General features: G+C 37.0%; 1 protein-coding gene across 1 annotated transcript in view; it reads right to left on the reverse strand.

Moving 5' to 3' along the window:
* The window catches only part of ALG6 (ALG6 alpha-1,3-glucosyltransferase), a 56,135-nt gene that overhangs the window by 15,000 nt on the left and 20,138 nt on the right, over positions 1–20,997 (reverse strand). The window contains 8 exon segments of the mRNA XM_005899846.3: positions 629–713; positions 2,918–3,003; positions 4,861–4,996; positions 5,723–5,932; positions 9,738–9,802; positions 10,447–10,529; positions 12,482–12,570; positions 13,705–13,794. Of these exon segments, the coding sequence (XP_005899908.1) occupies positions 629–713; positions 2,918–3,003; positions 4,861–4,996; positions 5,723–5,932; positions 9,738–9,802; positions 10,447–10,529; positions 12,482–12,570; positions 13,705–13,794 (844 nt within the window).

A 20,997-nucleotide genomic window follows, 5' to 3' on the forward strand; every position in this document is an offset into this window, starting at 1 on the left:
TTATTCAAGCCAATATACAAGGTCTTACACAATTTGATCCTTTCTGACTCTTCTCTCTCCCTATATACTCTCCTAACCTCGACACACACACACTCCTACATCAGTCACACAAATCTCACTGGCTAACAGTTGTTCCCGCATGATTCCTTATCCTTTCCCACATCTGTACCTTCAAGGTCTTCCTCCTGTCTTAACCACCTAGTCCAAATCTTGCTCAGTTGTCAAAATTTGGCTCCAATCCCGCTTGCTTTAAGAAACTGTCTAAAATCTGCCTTCAAAGTAATGTCTCCCTTTCCCACACTATCATAGCACTCACTGTACCTGACAGAACTTAATACCCTAGCTTTAAAGCATAACAATTTAAACATGTCCATCGCCACTGTTTTCTTCTTTGCATTCCCTTACTGACCAACACGAGGAAATTAAATTAAACTGAAAGATTCTGATTGCTCAGCCTACTCCAAAACAGCACCTAAGTGTGTCAAACGCTCAATAAATGTTTGCCAAATAAATGAATGTCTTATATCTCAATCCAATAAATCCTGTTCAAAGCAGGAATATAATTATTTATATTTTTAAAAACTCAATTGCAGCAAGAATTAAGTATCTAAACTAATGAGCAACTTACCAGAGTAAATCTGAATCCTTTAGGAGAGGGATGAAGTGTCAATTTTATACATGCAGGAAGCAGGCTCAAAAATGTAAAACAAAAGCTAAAAAAGTAACAAAAATCAAACATTTATTTTCTTTATAGAAGTATACAACTAAAGCAAAGAAACATTTTTTAAAATGTAAGGATCACATTACTTATCAACTTAAATTGATTTCTAGTTAAAGTTTTTTTATGTATTAAGTAATAAATTCAAGACCAAATAACATTTAAATAAAATCCAGACACTGAAATATGTACACGCTTTAATATATATGTGATTATATAATACAGAACAAAACACTGTAGAACTAAATATTGCTTATGTTATTTTAGTATTTAGTATCTATTCTGGGAAAGATACAAAGATAGACAGCTAAAAGTCAATCAGCAAACACTCAAAACAGATATCATGGACTCAGTGAACATGACTGAGCAAACTTCAGGAGAGTGAAGGACAAGGAAGCCTGGTGTGCTGCAGTCCATGGGATCACAGAGTCAGACACGACTTAGTGTCTGAACAACAACAAAACAAGAAAATAAAACCAGGTATAAAGAAACAATTCTGTATTTGTTACGCAAACATTCATAAAATTTACTCACAAGAGAACCTCATTAGCCCTCATTTCACAAAAGTTGATTATCTGATTTTCAACCCATGGTAAATCATAAAGAACAAGCTGGAAAGGGAGTGGGAAGGTGCCAGAGCTTCTCCTTGTGATGACTGATGGGCAAGGAGGACAAAGAACTCAGCAATAAGCACAGTTGGAGCCACTTAGTACCAAGGCAAACAGCCTTTGAAAGCCCTGAAAACAATAGTTACAAGGCAAAATAATAACTGACTTTCCCACTTGAGGTAGCTTTGTGGCTTGTCAGCTTTACTAGTCTGCCTCCTGTTAAGGTGGGCTACAAAGGATATTCTCCAAAAGAATGGAAGGAAAGAGGCAGGCAGCACACACACATACACACACACCTCCCAGTCATTCAAACACTAATGATGGTGCTGCAGGAAAGAGATCTGCAGATTAATTAAAGTCCCTTTTCAACTGATTTTAAGTTAATCAAAAGGGTGCTATCTTGGGCCTGAATCACTTGGAAGCCTTTAAAAGAAGGCTTAGCGGACTTCCCTGGTGATCCACTGGTTAAGAAACTGCCTGCCAACGCAGCAGGCGTGGGTTCAATCTTTGGTCCAAGAAGATTCCACAAGCCGCACAGCAACAAAGCCCTTGCGTCACAACTACTGAACCTGTGCTCTAGAGCCCATGTTCCACGATAAGAGAAGCCACCTCAGTGAGAAGCCCATGGAAGCCCCACTCTTCACAACTAGAGAAAGCCCACAGGCAGTAACAAAGACCCAGCGCAGCCGAAAATAAGTAATAAATAAATTAAAAACTTCAATGCTTTATTTAAAAAATTATAAAGAGGGCTTAGGCCTTCCCTGAGCTCAGACTCCAAACAGCAGTCGGCGGGAGAGGGTGGGGGGGGGGGGCTGGGGGTGGGGGCTGGGGGCTGGGGGGGTGGGGGGCTGGGGGGGGCGGGGAAGGGGGAGGAGGAGGATTGGAGGGATTGGTACAGCTCTCCCTTCCCCAGAGACCCTCTCCTGAATGCCTGCCTTGCGGACTTCCAGTTTGCTTAGCCAGCTCCCACAACTGTATAAGCCAATTCCTCGTAATAAATTCACACACACACACACACACGGACCTACTACTCATTTTACTTCTCACCCTGACTGATACACCACGGAAACTCATGACTCTTCAAGGTCATGGTAAATCATGTTTAGTATACTCTGTTTAAGGAAGAGGGAAGTAGTAACAATAACTTTCACATAAAATGTTTCAAATAAAAGACTTCTGTTATACAGCAGCATAAGTTTACGTTATGTGGACTATTCACTAATGAAGTGGAGAAGGAAATGGCAACCCACTCCAGTATTCTTGCCTAGAGAATCCCAGGACAGAGGAGCCTGGTAGGCTGCTGTCCATGCGGTTGCACAGAGTCAGACGTGACTGAAGTGACTTAGGATGCATGCATGCATTGGAGAAGGAACTGGCAACCCACTCCAGTATTGCCTGGAGAATCCCAGGGATGGAGGAGCTTGGTGGGCTGCCATCTATGGGGTCACACAGAGTTGGACACGACTGAAGCGACTTAGCAGCAGCACTAATGAAGAGTACCTTACTCCTATGATGCCAGATAAATGAGGTATTGCCATGACACTTTAAGAGTAGCTTATAAAACACTATATACAAACTTCATGTCTCTTACCTGATCATTATCTGGATGTGATGTGGCAAAATATCCCTGATCTTGAAAAAGACACTGAAGCTGCACCAAATATTGGCTACTTTATCCTTAAAAGAAATTTGTTAGTTTTACCTTCTAGTATGATTAAAAGAAATATTAAACTTCACAAAGTCCTAAATCTCTAAAGAGATAAACTTTTGGGTCATGGGAAATATTTGCTCACAATTTCATAACTAAGTTGATTAAACTCTCCAAAGAACACACACACACTCAAACAATGGGAACTTTCATTTTTTGCATGGGAGGTGATCTAAATCACTAGTCAATCATAATTTAGATGCTCCCAAAAAATACTTAATATTTTTCAAAGAGCAGCCCATTGTCCCTAAATACAGTTATTCATCTTTGGAAATGTATCTAAGAAATCTTTACTTTTTGTATTCTAATTGTATTCTGATTTGTAGAATACACGTTGTTTGACCCATTTACCACATGCCTACTAGCTACTAGCAATGGTAAGATAATGACTACTAGCTACTAGCAATGGTAAGAGTCAACTGTTAATGAATCAACAAGTTTAAAGACATTAGCAGCTGTGCTAGAATCACTTTCAAAATCATACTTGTAACTACAGTTCTCTGATCATGAAACCCATCCTCTGCAGAGCTGCTTAACTCACAGCTATGTAGGCATAACATCAAGAAAGTAACTATCACTGACAACTGTACCATCCTACTTCCCTCTGCTGGGCCAGTGAAACTGCTCTTCAGATTTTGAGGGCAACAAGTGAATGAAGGTGACCAACACCACCATAAAAATGCATGACACTCGTTTTTATAATTACCATGGTAAACACCATTTCTGAAATAGAAGCAAAGGCAAATAACCAGGCAGCTTACATGGAGGATTAAACTTTTCTTTATATAAGTGTTAAGGTTAGAGGATATATAAAGAAGTTAGGAACACCATTCTGAGTTCAAACTACAGCTCTGCCATGCACTAGCTATATGAACCTCTGACCTCAGTTTTCTGATCTGTAAGAATGGGTATATATAACTATCTCACCACTATGGCAAAGGATCAAATAAAATTACATGTGAAGTGTCTGGTACCTAGTAAGTGGTGGTGATGGCAATAATGATTGTTTATGATTCTCAGTACGGTCACTATCGTTATCCCAAGTGACATACAAGGCATACATTTCTGTTCCTTCACAACACCAAATTCTCTTAGTCTCTTTCTCTTCCATCCTCCCACAGACTGACTGAAAGATATTCTATAGAATTTTATATATTCAAAAATTAGAAAGATACATATGCTTGTCTAATTCTTTTTAAAAGAAATGTTTATTCAAAAGCAAATTATCTATACATATGTTGTCTCTAACTTTATTAAAAGACCTTTTTGTTTCAGAAAAATGGTTTGTTTAATTTAATTACTGACTCTAAATCAAATTATCCATGCAATAAAAGTTTAACAACAGTGATTAAGCTAGCATTAAATGAAATGAATGATTCTCATTAAAAATTACTATGGATGAAGGTTATATATCTCATAAGGAATTATGAGATCTTTCTGAACCAAACATGATTATTAGTTTAATAAATAATTTCCTAGGACTAAAAGAGAATATAACCCCCCCTCCCCCCAAAAAAACACAAAACTGTTAACTTTATAGCTGCAACTTTTCATGCTGTCTTTCATTATGGACTCTATTTCATTAGAAAAATGTATAACTGAATTATGGATCTCATGGAGGCATAAATACTACCTACTCATGTAATGTACTAGAACATGCCAGCTGAGCTAGAGGTTGTGCACAGATTAAACAAATGGCAAGGAATGATTGCAGGAAGAGAGCAGCTGAAGTCACTATTCCTTGTGAGTCTTCTACATGAAATCCCCAGAGGTCACAGAGAAAGGCCTGTAACAGAAGGGAGTGAGAGAAAAGTCCTTAAACATGCCTCAAATAACCCACGATCAACCGGAAAGAGTCTTCTTAGAACTTGCAAGGTTTGTTCCCTCTCTGTAAAGAACGGCAGCCAGCAGAGAATGAAGGAAGCCACGACAGTACAAGCCAGCTTAATTAACAACACCAACCTGGAACACAAACAGAGGGAAACAGTAAGATAAAGAGAGGTCAGTAATTCTGAGAAATCAGTCTGTGGCTCACTAACTATAATAAATGCAAATGTACAGTAATGATAAATCTATGCCACCAACACAGGTTTAAGATGAATGAGAGTCTACTTAAATCACGGTTAAGAAATTTACAACTATTAATATGTGCAATTCCTCAACAAAAAGACTATCACCATCCTTATTAACATTTAACTTAGATGCCACTCCTAGGCAGCCATGAAGAAAAATGTCAAATTGGGATGTCTTTCTAATAAGTATACAACATGCTCTAAAGGGATGAAATCCTACAGCAATGTTCTACCAAGCCAATCCACATTACCTCCAGTAAATATATGTATTTTAAAATATTTATTGGCCACAATGCATAGCAAGCGGGATCTTAGTTCCCCAACCAGGGATCAAACCTGCGAACTTCCCTTAGAGTGGAAGTGCAGAGTTTTAACCCCTGGACCACCGGGGAAGTCCCCATAAATATTCATTGATCAAAATATTTTTCTCATTAGGAAGATTTAAAATACAATAGTATAGAACATAACAATCTCTCTTTCCAATGGAAAGAGAGCCAACACAGCCACCAACACATTAATAAGAAATCACCAAGGGGCAAAGACCACCTTCCTCCAAGGTAAGTATGCCAAATAAATTAGCTGATGTTTTGAATTCTGCTATTTAAAAGCTACTCACCCCTTTCCTTTGAGGCCTTTTTTAAAACACTTGCCAAGTAAAAAACAAAAAAATGGCAAGGAGTGGTAAAGTTCCATCTGCTTATAGTTTATAGCTAAGCAAAATGCCAGGGACCCTAGCAGGTCCCAGTCATAAGATACTCCAAGAATACCCCACAAAGCAAAGCCGAGACTCACAGAATTATATATGTTCTCATGTCAAGGAAATTATCTCAATAAGTAAAAGAGATTTTGCATTTTAAAGAACATTTTACTTATGTGATTCTGTAATAATATGTATAATCAAAACAATTTCTAAATAAAAGCTGAAAGTATTGAATTGATAAGCAAATTTGAAATTATATATAGTGGTCTCAAATATATTAAATCTACTACTAAACAGAGCAACTGATTTGTTTAGGTTTAAAGAACTCTAAATAAGTAACACATAGCTTTGTTTCTGCTGGGTTATTTTACCATATTACTGTAACAACGTACCAAAAAATCAATGCTCCAAAAGTTAAAAATACACAAAAACACTGAACTTACTAATATCACTATCCTTCCTCTATAATATGCATCAATAATATGAATTAATACATGTGCTTGATTGGAAATCAACAACACTGCTATGTGAAAACAGTATCACAACTAGATTTTCATTTGAAAATGGGGAGCTGAGCACTCATGTTTACCTCCTCTCCTTCCTGAGACCCCCTTAAAATGGGGAATTTTTAAAAGTATACATCTACAGCCATAAGGCAATGGCACCCCACTCTAGTACTCTTGCCTGGAAAATCCCAAGGACAAAGGAGCCTGGTAGGCTGCAGTCCATGGGGTCGCTAAGAGTCAGACACGACTGAGCAACTTGACTTTCACTTTTCACTTTCATGCACTGGAGAAGGAAATGGCAACCCACTCCAGTGTTCTTGCTTGGAGAATCCCAGGGACGGGGGAGCCTGGTGGGCTGCCATCTATGGGGTCGCACAGAGTTGGACATGACTGAAGCGACTTGGCAGCAGTAGCAGCTACAGCCATAAAGAGAACAGGGGTCGGTTATAACAGATAAAGATTTCAACACATCTGTAGAAGACAGAAAGAGGACAGAGAAGTGGCAACCAATAAAATACACTAAAAGAAGCCACAGCTTAGTGAACACACAGAGGAAGCTCAGGCTAGCAAGGAGCCTATCCGCCCTGCACACCCTCAGAGAACTCTGGAAACAAGTAGGTTGGAGTACTTGAGGATGTTAAAAAGAAAACAAGGATTAACTGAAAATTCCAAATGGAGAAGGCACATCCCACCTCATGCCTCTGCAAAGATTATCTAGGAGCCAAAGCATTTACCGCTGGGCAACGAAAGAAGGAATATTTCTCTCCCCCAAAATGAAATAAACTATCCAAGCAACTAAGTTAACACTATCATGCAAATTCCTCCGCACTGTGACATTTAAGGATCCCAGAGTGCTGGCCAGAACCCTACTATAGAGAGCTCACATGCAGCTTTCTCTTCTGCCTTATTCTTAGAATAAACACACCAGGATCAAATAGACATTTAAGGAACACCTATGACAGAAAAGGCCTTCCCTGGTAGCTCAGCTGGTAAAGAATCCACCTGCAATGCAGCAGACCCTGGGTTGGGAAGATCTGCTGGAGAAGGAATAGGCTACCCAGTCCAGTATTCTTGGGCTTCCCTGGTGGCTTAGCAGGTAAAGAATCCACCTGCAGTGCGGAAGACCTGGGTTCGATCCCTAGGTTGGGAAGATCCCCTGAAGAAGGGAACAGCTACCCACTCCAGTATTCTCACCTGGAGAATTCCATGAACTGTATAGTCCATGGGGTTGCAAAGAGTCAGACACAACTGAGTGACTTGCACTACTACTATGAGAGAAAAAGGACCAAAGTGAAAAGGAGAAAAGACTGACCTAGGAGAATAGAAATAATTCACAGAACAGTGGGGTAAGAAAGTAAACTGAAATTTAAGATATGCTTAACAAATGAAATTTAATACAAGTGTTAGACATAAAGCAAGATAATCTTCAAAAATATAAAACAAAGACAGATGCTCAAGATGGAGATGAAAGATCTATTATCTGTCTAACAAGCTTCAGAAAAAAGGGAGAGAATTATAAAAAAATATTATTCATGAGAATTCCCAGAACTGAAGAACATGAGTCTTCAAAACGAATGATCCATAGTGTCCAAAACAACTGTCAAAAATGCCTCTGCCCAGACTAATATCAAATTTCAGAGCCCAAAAATTAGAAAACAGTAATAACAGAAGCAGTAGCAACAATACAAATAATAAGAGCAGTAAATACTTACATGATATTTAGCACCTCCCAAGTAGGGTTTTAAATGTTTAACAAATGTGAATTCATTTAATTCTCAAGAAGCTTAAAAAGTAGCGTTCTTATCATCTCCATTTTACAAATGAGGAAAGTAAAGTAAATAGTATTTTAAAAAAATGTGTTCCTATAAAATGACATAATCCCAAAAGTTTTAAGAGTTTGATTCAAGTCACAGAGAAGACACCACTACAAATTTACCAGAATGGTTAAAAGGAAAATAACTGACAATTGTTGAGGATGAGCACCTATACCATTGCTCACAGGAGTGTTACTTGGTAGATTACGCTTAAAAACCATATGAGAATACTTAAACATGTGCATACCCTATAATTCAGCAATTCCACTCATAAGAAATATATTTACATGTGTACAAAGAGATCCTTACAAGAAAGTTCAAAGCAGCATAGTTTCATCATAGCCAAAACCTGGCAACACTCCAAATGTCTATCAGTAATAAAATCACGTGTACTCACGCAGTGGAATCTTACAAAGCAGTGAGAAAGAGAAGAAACCACAACCACATAGACCTGCGCGGATAACTCTCACAAAGACGATGCTGCACCAAAAACACCTAAGGCAAAGGAACACCTCCTGTGCTGTCTCTCATGTTAAATTCAAAGAAGGGGGAGAAGCAGACTACAGTGTTCCAAAAGTCAGTATGTGGCTGTCTTTGAGAAAGGAGGAGGGAGCAGTGCCAGGGCCGTGCACAGGGTCATTTTGGATACTAGCAATGTTCTATTTCTTGACATGGGTAACAGCCGATTCATTTATGCTTTATGTATTTTTCTGAATGAGTGTTAACATTTCAAAGTAAATATAGTTTAAAAAAATCTTATAAACAACTTCATGTTTCCTTTCTTTATCTTGGTGTTCCTATTAGACTATCTGAAAGCCATGATTCTACAAAGCCAAAAAAAAAAGAGCTCAATTAGGAAAGTGGACAGAATAAAAAACATGGTGGAAGCAACTACATATCTGAATATCTTTCACAAGTCTTTTGACATATATGTATTTTAATTTTATTACTAAAATAGACTAGAGACAAAAGGAAAAACGATTAATTAAGCAATCATGGTATGGATTTTTTTTCCTTTGAGACAGATGGAGACAACCAGCAATATTTAATGCATTAGAAGACAAACTGGAGAGCCATGTACAGATTTTATCAACTTTCCTCTACAATCTGTTTACTTGAGTGTTGCTTATTTTAGGTATCAAAAATTAAACACACCAAATCCACACAGATTTAATCATTAAATTTTAGTTTCCTGAAGCTTCCAGTTACCACTATTTGTTAGAAAAACATTTTGTTTTAAAACTCAAAAACTGGAAGTCTTTTTGTCAGTGTCAGATAACGTTTACAAAAGATAGAAGATGTTTTACCTTTTTAGTATTAGGAGAGCATCACTGTACTTGGCATTCTTTTTCTAACTTTCCAGAAGAGCTAATCGGTTACCAGTGTTCTATTCCCAAGCCAAATGGGTGTGAAAAAGCATTTCTACTTTTAATAAATCTGAACTTTACCCATCAAGTAAACACCTGGTGAAGAGATACTTTTATCATTTTTAAAAGGTTTATATAAGCAAGAACCCTAGTAAATAAGACATAGTAGATGACAACATTATACAAACGGAGCCTAGATTTCATGATGTGCATCTGATTTCATTTCTAAATCAGTAAAGGATACTGAAAATGTCCATAGTCGATAAGAATAAGGCCTGGGTATAGCAATATGCATAATGCAGTGGCAATCTGTAAAGAAAATTATTATGAAATAATAATCTGTTACTTGAATCAAACAAGGTAAATGCATAGTTTCATTTAACACAGTAGCAAATATTCCATTCTTACCTTCTATTTATCAAAATATTTCATTTTTATAAAACTCTTTAAATACTGAAGTTTTCATGGAGGTGACATAGCATACTCCAGTAAAAATGAAAAAAAAAATCACTAAAAGGTATTTGTTAGAGAAAGCACTTTTAGATATACAAATCAGATAAATTAATCTAATAATTAATCTATATAAAATGACCAAAGAGAATATTCATTAACTGTGAATATGAGAATATATAGCAACTTTTCAAAATGCCTTTCAGTTGTCATTCTCCCAAGCCAACCCAACATTCAAATTTACCAGTTAAGCAATAAATTTAGGATTCTGTGTAACTCAGAAGTATATAACTTCTAAAATTCAGTGCCTCTTATTACTACAGTTGGGCATTAAAATAATTACTCTAAGGTAAGTTAATGTTTCTAAATGAAAATTAATTGACAGAAGATATACTGTTCCCTATTATCTATTCCCAAAAGCATAGCTTGCTTAAGCTCTACACTTAATAGCTAAGCTAATAAAACATTTCAGAGATGAAATGTCAGGTTACTTCAAAACCTACCTTTTTCTTAGTTGAGATTTCTTTTAAACAACAACAGTACAGAACCACTGCAGGTATGTATATCAACAAATCAGCAATTAACACTGAAAAAACAAACAAATGATTTTAAGCGAGAGTCCATCAAGATTTACTATAACCTATTAGTCACCTCCCTCCAACCTTGAGTGGGAATTCTATTAACACAAGGTTGCTACCCATTCTGGACGAGTCCTTTCCACTGGAGCCCTTTCCATTCCCTTCACCTGTGCCTAATTTCAACTGATATAGGACTAGAGAGTGTCTTAATTTCCTCTAATAAATTCACACATTAAGTTAATTAAATGTATCTAATTCTCTCTTTGCCCTGACCTGAATTTAAAAATTAAGAATACTCAAAGCAAGGGAAGTAAACTTTTATTTTCCCCTCAATATCTATATGCTCCAAATTTCCTGATGCGAACAATACCTCAAATGTGGAGACGCATAGGAGAATCTTTTTAAATGTGAATATTTATAAAAATTCATAAAGTTTTGCTAATTAATTCATACAAAGACCTTGAGAGGCCGAGGTGAAGAAGAAACTGAAAAAAAGTGGGGAAAAAATAAAGCAATTCATAATTCTGAATGTTCAGTGCTTTCAGAACAAAGAAAAACTAATATATTAAGTTTTTCAACAATACAACATAGCTATCCAAAGAGCCTATTTTTTTCTTATACCAGAAAACATATATTTAAGTTCAAGAATAAGGTAAACAATAGTAAACTATCAGTGTTAGATACATGCAATCTATTTTTACCCCCAGATTCTACATTATGAAAAGCTGGAACATATTCAAAGGAGTGCAACCAGAGGCCTCAAAACCATGATTACATTCAAGAAACTGGTCGTCTAATAAAAGCTGAAGTATCTAAGAATGTTTAACCTGGAGAGGCGATAATTTCACGTCTGTAAGGTGTTAGGTATAAAAAGGACCAGACTTGTTCTGTGTGGCCCAAGGAAACAGAACTTCATATGATTTGTGAAGGTTCAATAGAAGAAGGAAATTTCTAATAATTGGGGCTCTTTGAAAATAGAACAAACTGTGTCTAAAAGTCATGAGTTTCCTCCAGATACAGGTACTGGCTCAGAAGCTAAGTTCAGATGGGATTAAAGCATTGGTGGTGGGGGGGTGGGGGGGGCATGGGAAGGGAGTGGTGTGGGAGAGGGAGGAGCAATGCAGGTTCTCTCTTGGACCTGAGAGTCTATCATGGTATGAATGGTAAAGAGAACAAATCTGACCAGGCTTAGAGTAATTAAGGAAAAGACCCATAAAAGCCTAAGTCTTGTAAAGATTTTAAAAAAATGTAAGCTCATTACTTTCAACTCTTAGCATACAATAAATGCTCAATAAACATTTGTTATAAAGATTAGTTTAGCAACACTACACAGCAACACAATGTATGATATACAACTGTTGTTGTTTAGTTGCAGTCATGTCCAACTCTTTTACAATCCCATGGACTGTAGCCCACCAGGCTCCTCTGTCCATGGGATTTCCCAGGCAAGAATACTGAAGTGAGTTGCCACTTCCTTCTCCAAGGGATCTTCCCAACCCAACGACTGAACCTGCATTTCCTGCATTGGCAGGTGGGCTGTTTACCACTGAGCCAGTGGGGAAGCCCATACAACTGTAATTTACTTTAAAAGTGAAAAGGATTTATCAAAGCAAAGGCCTAAACAACTAAAACTTTAATTCAGAGCTAACCAACTTCAGGTGAGCTAGTAACAGTACCCTCACTTTACTGGGCCTCAGTTTCTCAGCCTAAGAATAACAACAGTATTTTACCTCATTTGGGTGTCCATATTATTAAGTGAGATAATAACAAATGTAAAGCACCCAGAATTATTCGTTTCTACTGTTGCGTGTCTTAGTTTACATACACATTTGCTCAAACAGTATACATATATACGCATATGTACAGTTACACAACTGTAAAAGTCAGTAAGGACAATAATAGAACCAGTTCAAAAAAATGTTTAATTCAATGTTACATTCAACATCTACTGCTCTTTTACCTGTTGCACGCATGAAGAGCTTATGTGCCTGACTCTCATATCCACGTGATGTATGGAGAGCAATCCAGTCTGGATTTATAAACTTTGCCCTGCAAATCAAAGCATATATACATGCACTTTATGCCCCATCACTTTTAGCAATAAGGACACCTGAGGACATATGAATCTATGTTGAGAAGTGGAGCAATAGAGTTAAGGCTTAACTCTTTGTATTTAACCATGTGAAACTGACTAAAGCTAAAAAACCGAGTCCACCTTGCTCATCTTCCAACAAACTCATGTAACATTTTAACTGAAAGCCCTACCTTCAAGCCCTACCTTCATGATACTTTCAGTGTGAAAACAGTCTAATGTGTCACCTTTCGTTTACTAAACATGTACTTTGTAAACAGCAAGATACTAGGACTGAGGATCATAGCTTTATAATTTATCATCCTTTCAGTTATCATAATAGGCTACAATAAATAGCTGTTAATCATAAATCACTGCATAAAACTGAACATAATTATTAAAGATACATTAAGTTTTCAATAGTATTACATTTTCCAGAACACTGAAAAGTACAACTAGTTACCATGAAGTTTGGAGACATATTTTTAGTCCAGGAAGCTAATTTTTTAAACATATGAAACGGTAAAATAAGTTCAGAAGATACTGTGAAGAAGTTCCTCAAATTTCTACTGACACACTGCAGGTCTGAAATGGAATACCACTACAGAGTAGAACTGGGTCTCTACTAAACAGAAGTGCCTTATCATCTATAAACCATTCCATGCCTGTAAAAGAAGGAATTCCAATCCGATCTTAAATCATAAGTGAAACACTACAGTACTTCTAGTTTCTAACTTGACTGGTTAATCACAATACCATTTAGACCTTTATTTTTCATTTACTTTGGGCCATTCCAGGAAAAAAGCTTTCCTATGCACAACTAATCATATTAGATATATTTCTCAGTAAACCATGCATAATTGGTAACATTTCTACTTCAAAACAAAGCTAGATTTTTTTGCATCTCTTTCTAGCATTTCCACCAGAAAGATTACACAAATATTAAAACTCTGATAGTTAACTTTCCTACAAACCAATTATAAAGGCATGGTGCTCTACAAACCATAATACAATAATAGCTACAAATGATCTCTCCTCCAATCAACAAACTGTTCCTTACTGCATCTGCTAAGGGCATAAATATGTAGTTATGTTAAGGAAGAAAAACTTACACATAAGCACATAAAAAACTATGATAAGCTGTAAGAGGTGGATAGTCCAATCCCCAATACTGTAAATTGTTATCACTGCTGTTAAAATACCTGGAAAAAAAAAGAAAGCACCACTCCATCAATCAATATTCAAGAAATAGACTTGTATTCAATATATCATGTCATTTAACTTGAAAAAACATATAAGGTAAAAAAAAATCATCTACATTTTTTCTTTTCCTCTTCTCTCAAAAACTTTTGTGAACTCACAATTAAAGTTGTTAATGAGTAGTGTGACTAAATTATTATCTAAACTGAAGTACTCTTAAGAGTGAAAGAGGAAGCTATTAATAATTAAGCCATAACAATAGAGGTAAACCAAGATTGTCACAGGCAAATTGGAACTTGTTGTCATTCTACTATTAGTAAACTTAAACAATGACTAATACTTATACAAAAGAAAATATGCAACGAAAAAGAGAATTTGCTTCTGACAGTCTAAAAATTACAGAAACAATGTGAAATCACAATTTTAAAAAGTAAAAAATGAATGTTAAAATCATGTAAAGATTTGGTTTGCAAAGAAAGAAATACTGCGTGAAACAGGTAGACTTATTAATATCACTTTGAACACAATTCAACCAACATTTAATGAGAGCCTATTACATGCAAAATTCTGTGAATTAAGGAAAAACACTATATGTAAAGTTTATAAATTAATAGTTGGTTAAACTATTTAATTCATCATGTAATAATTGGTTAAACTATTTAAAATAACTGGTTAACTAATTAACCAGTTGGTTAGAAAGGGAAGAAACTACATATGAATACTGTGACTCAAGAAATGAAAATTTACATAGACTACATAGACTATAATAATTTACATAAGACTCCTTAACTATAATCTTTATAACTAGACAGCTTCTTCTATCCAAATAATTTTCTCAATCATTACAAGAATTTATAATAATGGACACCAAACTATATACAATATAAATAATCACTATCCCTAAGCCTGTTTCAGTCAGTTCAGTTGCTCAGTCGTGTCCAACTCTGCGACCCCATGGACTGCAGCACACCAGGCCTCCCTGTCCATTGACAATTCCCAGAGTTTACTCAAACTCATGTCCATTGAGTCAGTGATACCATCCAACCATCTCATCCTCTGTCATCCCCTTCTCCTCCCGCCCTCAATCTTTCCCAGCATCAGGGTCTTTTCCAATGAGTCAGTTCTTCGTATCAGGTGGCCAAAGTATTGGAGTTTCAGCCTCAACATCAGTCCTTCCAATGAATATTCAGGACTGATTTCCTTTAGGATGGACTGGTATGATCTCCTTGTAGTCCAAGGGACTCTCAAGAGTCTTCTCCAACACCACAGTTGGAAATCATCAATTCTTTGGCACTCAACTTTCTATATAGTCCAACTCTCACATCCATACATGACTACTGGAAAAACCATAGCTTTCTAGCCAGACCTTTGTTGGCAAAGTAATGTCTCTGCTTTTGAATATGCTGTCTAGGTTGGTCATAACTGTTCTTTCAAAGAGCAAGCATCTTTTAATTTCATGGCTGCAGTCACCATCTGCAGTGATTTTGGAGCCCCAAAAATAAAGTCTGTCACTGTTTCCACTGTTTCCCCATCTATTTCCCATGAAGTGACAGGACCAGATGCCATGATCTTAGTTTTCTGAATGTTGAATTTTAAGCCAACTTCTTCACTCTCCTCTTTCACTTTCATCAAGAGGCTTTTTAGTTTTTCTTCACTTTCTGCCATAAGGGTGGTGTCATCTGCATATCTGAAGTTATTGATATTCCTCCCAGCAATCTTGATTCCAGCTTGTGCTTCATCCAGCCCAGCATTTCTCATGATGTACTCTGCATATAAGTTAAATAAGCAGGGTGACAATATACAGCCTTGACATACTCCTTTCCCTATTTGGAACCAGTCTGTCATTCCATGTCCAGTACTAACTGTTGCTTCCTGACCTGCATATAGATTTTTCAAGAGGCAGGTCAGGTGGTCTGGTATTCCCATCTCTTGAAGAATTTTCCACAGTCATTATTCCACAGTCAATAAAGCAGATGTTTTTCTGGAACTCTCTAGATTTTTCGATGATCCAACAGATGTTGGCAATTTGATCTCTGTAGGGCCACCCAAGACAGACGGGTCATGGTGGAGAGTTCTGACAAAACGTGGTCCACTGGAGAAGGGAATGGTAAACCACTTAAGCAGTCTTGCCTTGAGAACCCCATGAACAGTATGAAAAAGCAAAAAAAAAAAAAAATCCTGTTTCAAATGGGTCACAATTTTTTGACATCACAACCCCTTACTCTGAGACTGAAAAAAAAAAGTTTTAAGTTGGCCTTTATCATGATCCAGTTAAATAACCTACTACAGTTGACCCTGAACAACATGCAGATTAGGGGCACTGACTCTCCATGCAGTTGAAAATCCAAGTATAATTTACAGTCAGCCATCTCTCTCCGAAGTTCCTCTGGATCTAGGTTCCACAACCTCGGATTCAACCAACCATGGTTTCTGTAGTACAGTATTTACTATTGAAAGAAATCCATGTATAAAGGGGCCTGCACAGTTCAAACTCATGTTGTTCAAGGATCAACTGTATTCATCTTCAAAAGGTCTACTTTTCTTAGTGTCTGATACACAATATGTAGGTTTGTATGCAGGGAGTGAGGATTAATAAAATGATCAGGGCATGCTAGACAGCCATGGGCACAGTACAGCATGGTATCTCCTGGTGACAGTTATGTACTGCAGCAGCAACATCCATGTGAACAATCCTGGTTCCTGTATCTATCTGGCTGGAACTCAAAATCAAGATACAGTGAACCCAAGACTCCATATAAGTCAGAGTCCCTTTCAACAGCTTGAAACTGGGAAGCTGGGCCAGGCCAATAGTGGAAACCAGAGGACCCACTTCTCTAAATAGGGTTACCTGAACACAGGTACCAAACTGCGTTATTTCCAAATTCACGTAATGACAGGGAGCATTAGCACAAGGTTTTATTGTATTTACCCCAAAGAGTTGTTGAAGGACTGAATTAAACATGTAAAACTGTGAAGCAACTGCCTGACACAAAGTGAGTGTGCAACAGTAGTTCTAAGTGGTCATTAGCTACAAAACCACTGGGATGGATACAGTAGTGGAAAAGCATCAGATAATTCAAAAATCACATTTTGAACAATATAATTTGATTTGTTTTTCAGCTTCTTCTAAGGCAAAAGCTATTTTTCATTTACTTTAACACTGAGGTCCACTGGAGATAGCGAAGGAGACATGGGTGGTATGCAAAGGTATACACTAACAGTAAAACCACCGGTTGGACTGGGAAGAAAGAATAATACAACCAACAACTGTGCTACCTACTTTATGGAAATGCATAAGTAAGAAGAGAGAAATTTGTGGAAAAAGATAGCTTAAAATTGTTTCAAGTAAAGCTTCAAAATCTACCCGTAGAAACAAAGCAAATAGTTAATTCTCCTGCTTTATATGTATCAGATCCACCTGAAAAGTTGGATAAATACCATTGGAATGGAATGTCCTTTCCCACTGAATTCCCATGTAATCTCAGTAGATGTTTTATCAGAAAAAAACTCTAGCTGCCACAGCAAACTACAAAATTACTCCAAATGTGTTATCATTAACTTCAAAATGTAATTTTTTCTAATATATTGTGGCTATTTTTGCTCTGTACAAAAATATATTCTATTTTAAAACAGTTCCAAACTTAAAGAAGTTTCAAGAACAGTTCAAAGAATGTCTATATATCAAATGTAAAAATTTAATAAAAAACACCTTAAGAAAAATTCAAAGAACAGAAAGAAGATATTTATTTTATACATATACACACACCAAAACAAATGATTAAACTGCAGAATACTATTATACACTGCCGAATACTATGGCAGACAGACTTTAAAATCATCCCTGTGAACCCATCTCCTGGTATTCCTGCCACATGTGTGTACATTAATTCCCTCCCCTTGAGTATGGACAAGACATGTGACTTGCTAGTAAACAACCAAGTACAAAAAAAGGGACAGGATGACCATTCTTATGCTTATGTTTTACATATATGGAAGATTCCATCTTGCTGGCTAAGCTACAGAGTACTCCCTTTCACTGACTTGGAAGAAGAAAACTGTCATGTTTCAGTAAGTGGGCATAGTGGAGAAGCCACATAGCAAGAAACTGCAGGGGGACTCTAGAAGATAAAGATAGATTCCAATAAGAAACCAAAGCCCTTAGTTTTATAGATGCAAGGAAATTAATTCTGCCAATAACTTGAGGCAACTTGGAAATGGTTCTTTCCCCAACTGAGCCTCTGATAAGACTGCAGTCTCAGACGACAACTGGATTGCAGCCTCCGGAGACTCTGATCATAATACTGAAATAAGCTGTGCCCCAGACTTCTATAATAAATGTGTGTTTTGGACTTCCCTGGAGGTACAGTGGTTAAGAATCCTCCTGCCAATGGAGGGGACACAGGTTCGATCCCTGGTCCAGGAAGATTCCACATGCTGTGGGGCAACTGAGCCTGTGAACCAGAACTACCGAAGCCTGTGCACCTGCAGCCCACGCTCCTCAACAAGAGAAGTCACTGCAGTGAGAAGCCAGCACCACAAGCAGAGAGCAGCTCCCACCTGCCACAACCAGAGAAAGCCCGGCACAGCAATGAGGAACACAGGGCAACCAAAAATGAAAAACAAGTGTGTGTTTAAGTAATCACCGTTTTTGTGGTCATTTGTTACACAGGAGAAAAAGTTAATGTAATTTTTTATCTTAAAATCACACAAATCATTACAAAAAAGATCAGCAATTCATCAGTAACATGGGGGAAATAAATAAATATGCAAATTTGAGAAAAATATGATGATCAGTAAATACACCAGGGGCTTCCCAGGTAACACCGTGGCAAAGAATCTGCCTGTCAATGCAGAGACACAAGAGACGTGGGATTGATCCCTGGGTTGGGAAGATCCCCTGGAGCAGGAAATGGCAACCCACTACAGTATTCTTGCCTGGAAAATTCCACGGACAGAGGAGCCTGATAGGCTATATGGTCCATGGGGTCACAAAGAGTCGGACATGAAGGAAAATCAACATCACATGTACTCAAGGAAATGGAAATTTTAGAAGTCTGGTATTGTTATTATTAAATATTGGTAAGGGTAAGAGATATTCTGGTATTGGTATCTATTATAACTGGCTACTTTAGAGATTCCGCTTCTAGGAATCTACCTAGAAAAAAAATGTACACATGCACATAGGAGAAATGTACTTTAGTTAATCATTCCCCTACCAAAATATATTTAGGCTTCTCATAGTTATAACAATGCTGAAATAAACAGTGGTTCCCACAATTCCTCACTTATAAAACTGTGATCTTGTTTTAAAAAGCAACATACTCAGGGTAGGTGGACACTTCTCCTACCCCAGGTGATAAACCATGCCTGCACTAAGCCAGGCATTTCTATTAATGATTGCTTTAAGGGTGGAAAAGATTTTGCTCCATAACAAAAAGAGACGTAAAAAATAAGGTATTTTTATTATTCCTGCCTTGAATATGGTTGTACAAAGTCACAGTGCTGGTAGCCTTGGCAGTCATCTGATCTTGAGGTAAAAAGCCTCAGGATGAAAAGCCAACATGCCAAGAAGAGAGGAAAGGAAGAAAATGGAAAAGCCTGAGTTCTTTAACTGCTATCATTGAGCCACTTTACCAGCCCTGCAAAGACCTACTTATGGAGATAATTATTTTATTGCTTTAACTACTATTAGGTTTTCTACTGCTGCTAAGTCACTTCAGTCGTGTCCGACTCTATGCAACCCCATAGATGGCCTCCAACCAGGCTCCCCCATCCCTGGGATTCTCCAGGCAAGAACACTGGAGTGGGTTGCCATTTCCTTCTCCAATGCATGAGAGTGAAAAGTGAAAGTGAAGTCGCTCAGTCAAGTCTGACTCAGCGACCTCATGGACTGCAGCCCACCAGGCTCCTCCGTCCATGGGATTTTCCAGGCAAGAGTACTGGAGTGGGGTGCCATTGCCTTCTCCAAGGTTTTCTACTACTTAATGCCAAAAGTGCTTCTGACATCACACATTAAGGAATTGTCATTATAAAAATTATAAAAATTGTCATTTAAAGAAAAAAGTTGCTTGCATCTATCACTTTCAACTATGTATAATGAAATGGAATAAATCAGTTTTTAAATTTAGAATTATAAAACTGACATTTTAAAACTTTACCTGATAGATTCTGATTTCATATTTCAGACAACTATATCACTTGAAAGTTTTGACTATAACTAACTTTCTAGATGAACACAGAAAGACTTCACACTTGGAAAACTGAAGTTAAAAAATAAGAAACCATTCTTCAGTCACATTACTAGGTAACAAAAATGGCAAACTAATCAAATTTGACAAAATTAGACAATTCAAAATATTAGAAATGTTATTGCCAATACAGATTTATATCCACTGTAGAAAATAGTGAACCTGTCAAAAGTATATATTTTCTGTTTTGTAAACTATGCCATTGAGATATATCTTTTTCAATGACAGTCATTATGAATGATATAACAATAAACTTCAAACTACGAAAAAAAAAGAACTCACACCATTTAAACATTAGAACTTGGTGCTTTCACTGCCATGGACTCTGATTCAATCCCTGGTCAGGGAACTAAGATCGTACAAGCTGTGCAGTGAGGTCGAAAACAAGCAAAAAACAAATATGCACACATCTATTAAAAAAAAAACAAGAATATCAAATATTTAGCTGATCTCTATTATAAATACTCCAAATTTGGAGTAGGTAGAGCCAACCTGTTAATAGAGAGTTCAATGTGAAGTTCTTATATATAACTCTCTTTCATAAAGGAGTTAAATAAAAGCAGTGACCAAAGCAATCAAGAGAATGATAAAAACAGTTTGTACAACCAGGTTTAATCAAATAATCTACCAGGCACATAATAAGTAAAAAAAGAATACTATCATCAATTATCAGAACATGTTCAACAAAAATGGCAATGCACAGATTTTTTGAAGACATAACTACAGCTAACATTTATTGAGAGCTCATTACACTTCAGGCACTGGTGTAAGTGCTTTAAGTGAATCATTTTATTCAGTCTTCACAATAGCCCAGTGAAATATGTATTCTATTATTTCTATTCTGTGAGTGATAAAACTGTGGCAGAGACAGTTAAATAACTTGCCAAAGCTCACACTGCCAGTAAAGAATACAGGCTCCGTCTGAACACTAACACACACACATACACAGGCAGTCTG

The sequence above is a fragment of the Bos mutus genome, chromosome 3 (genome assembly GCF_027580195.1).
Source record: "Bos mutus isolate GX-2022 chromosome 3, NWIPB_WYAK_1.1, whole genome shotgun sequence".
Lineage (NCBI taxonomy): Eukaryota > Metazoa > Chordata > Mammalia > Artiodactyla > Bovidae > Bos > Bos mutus.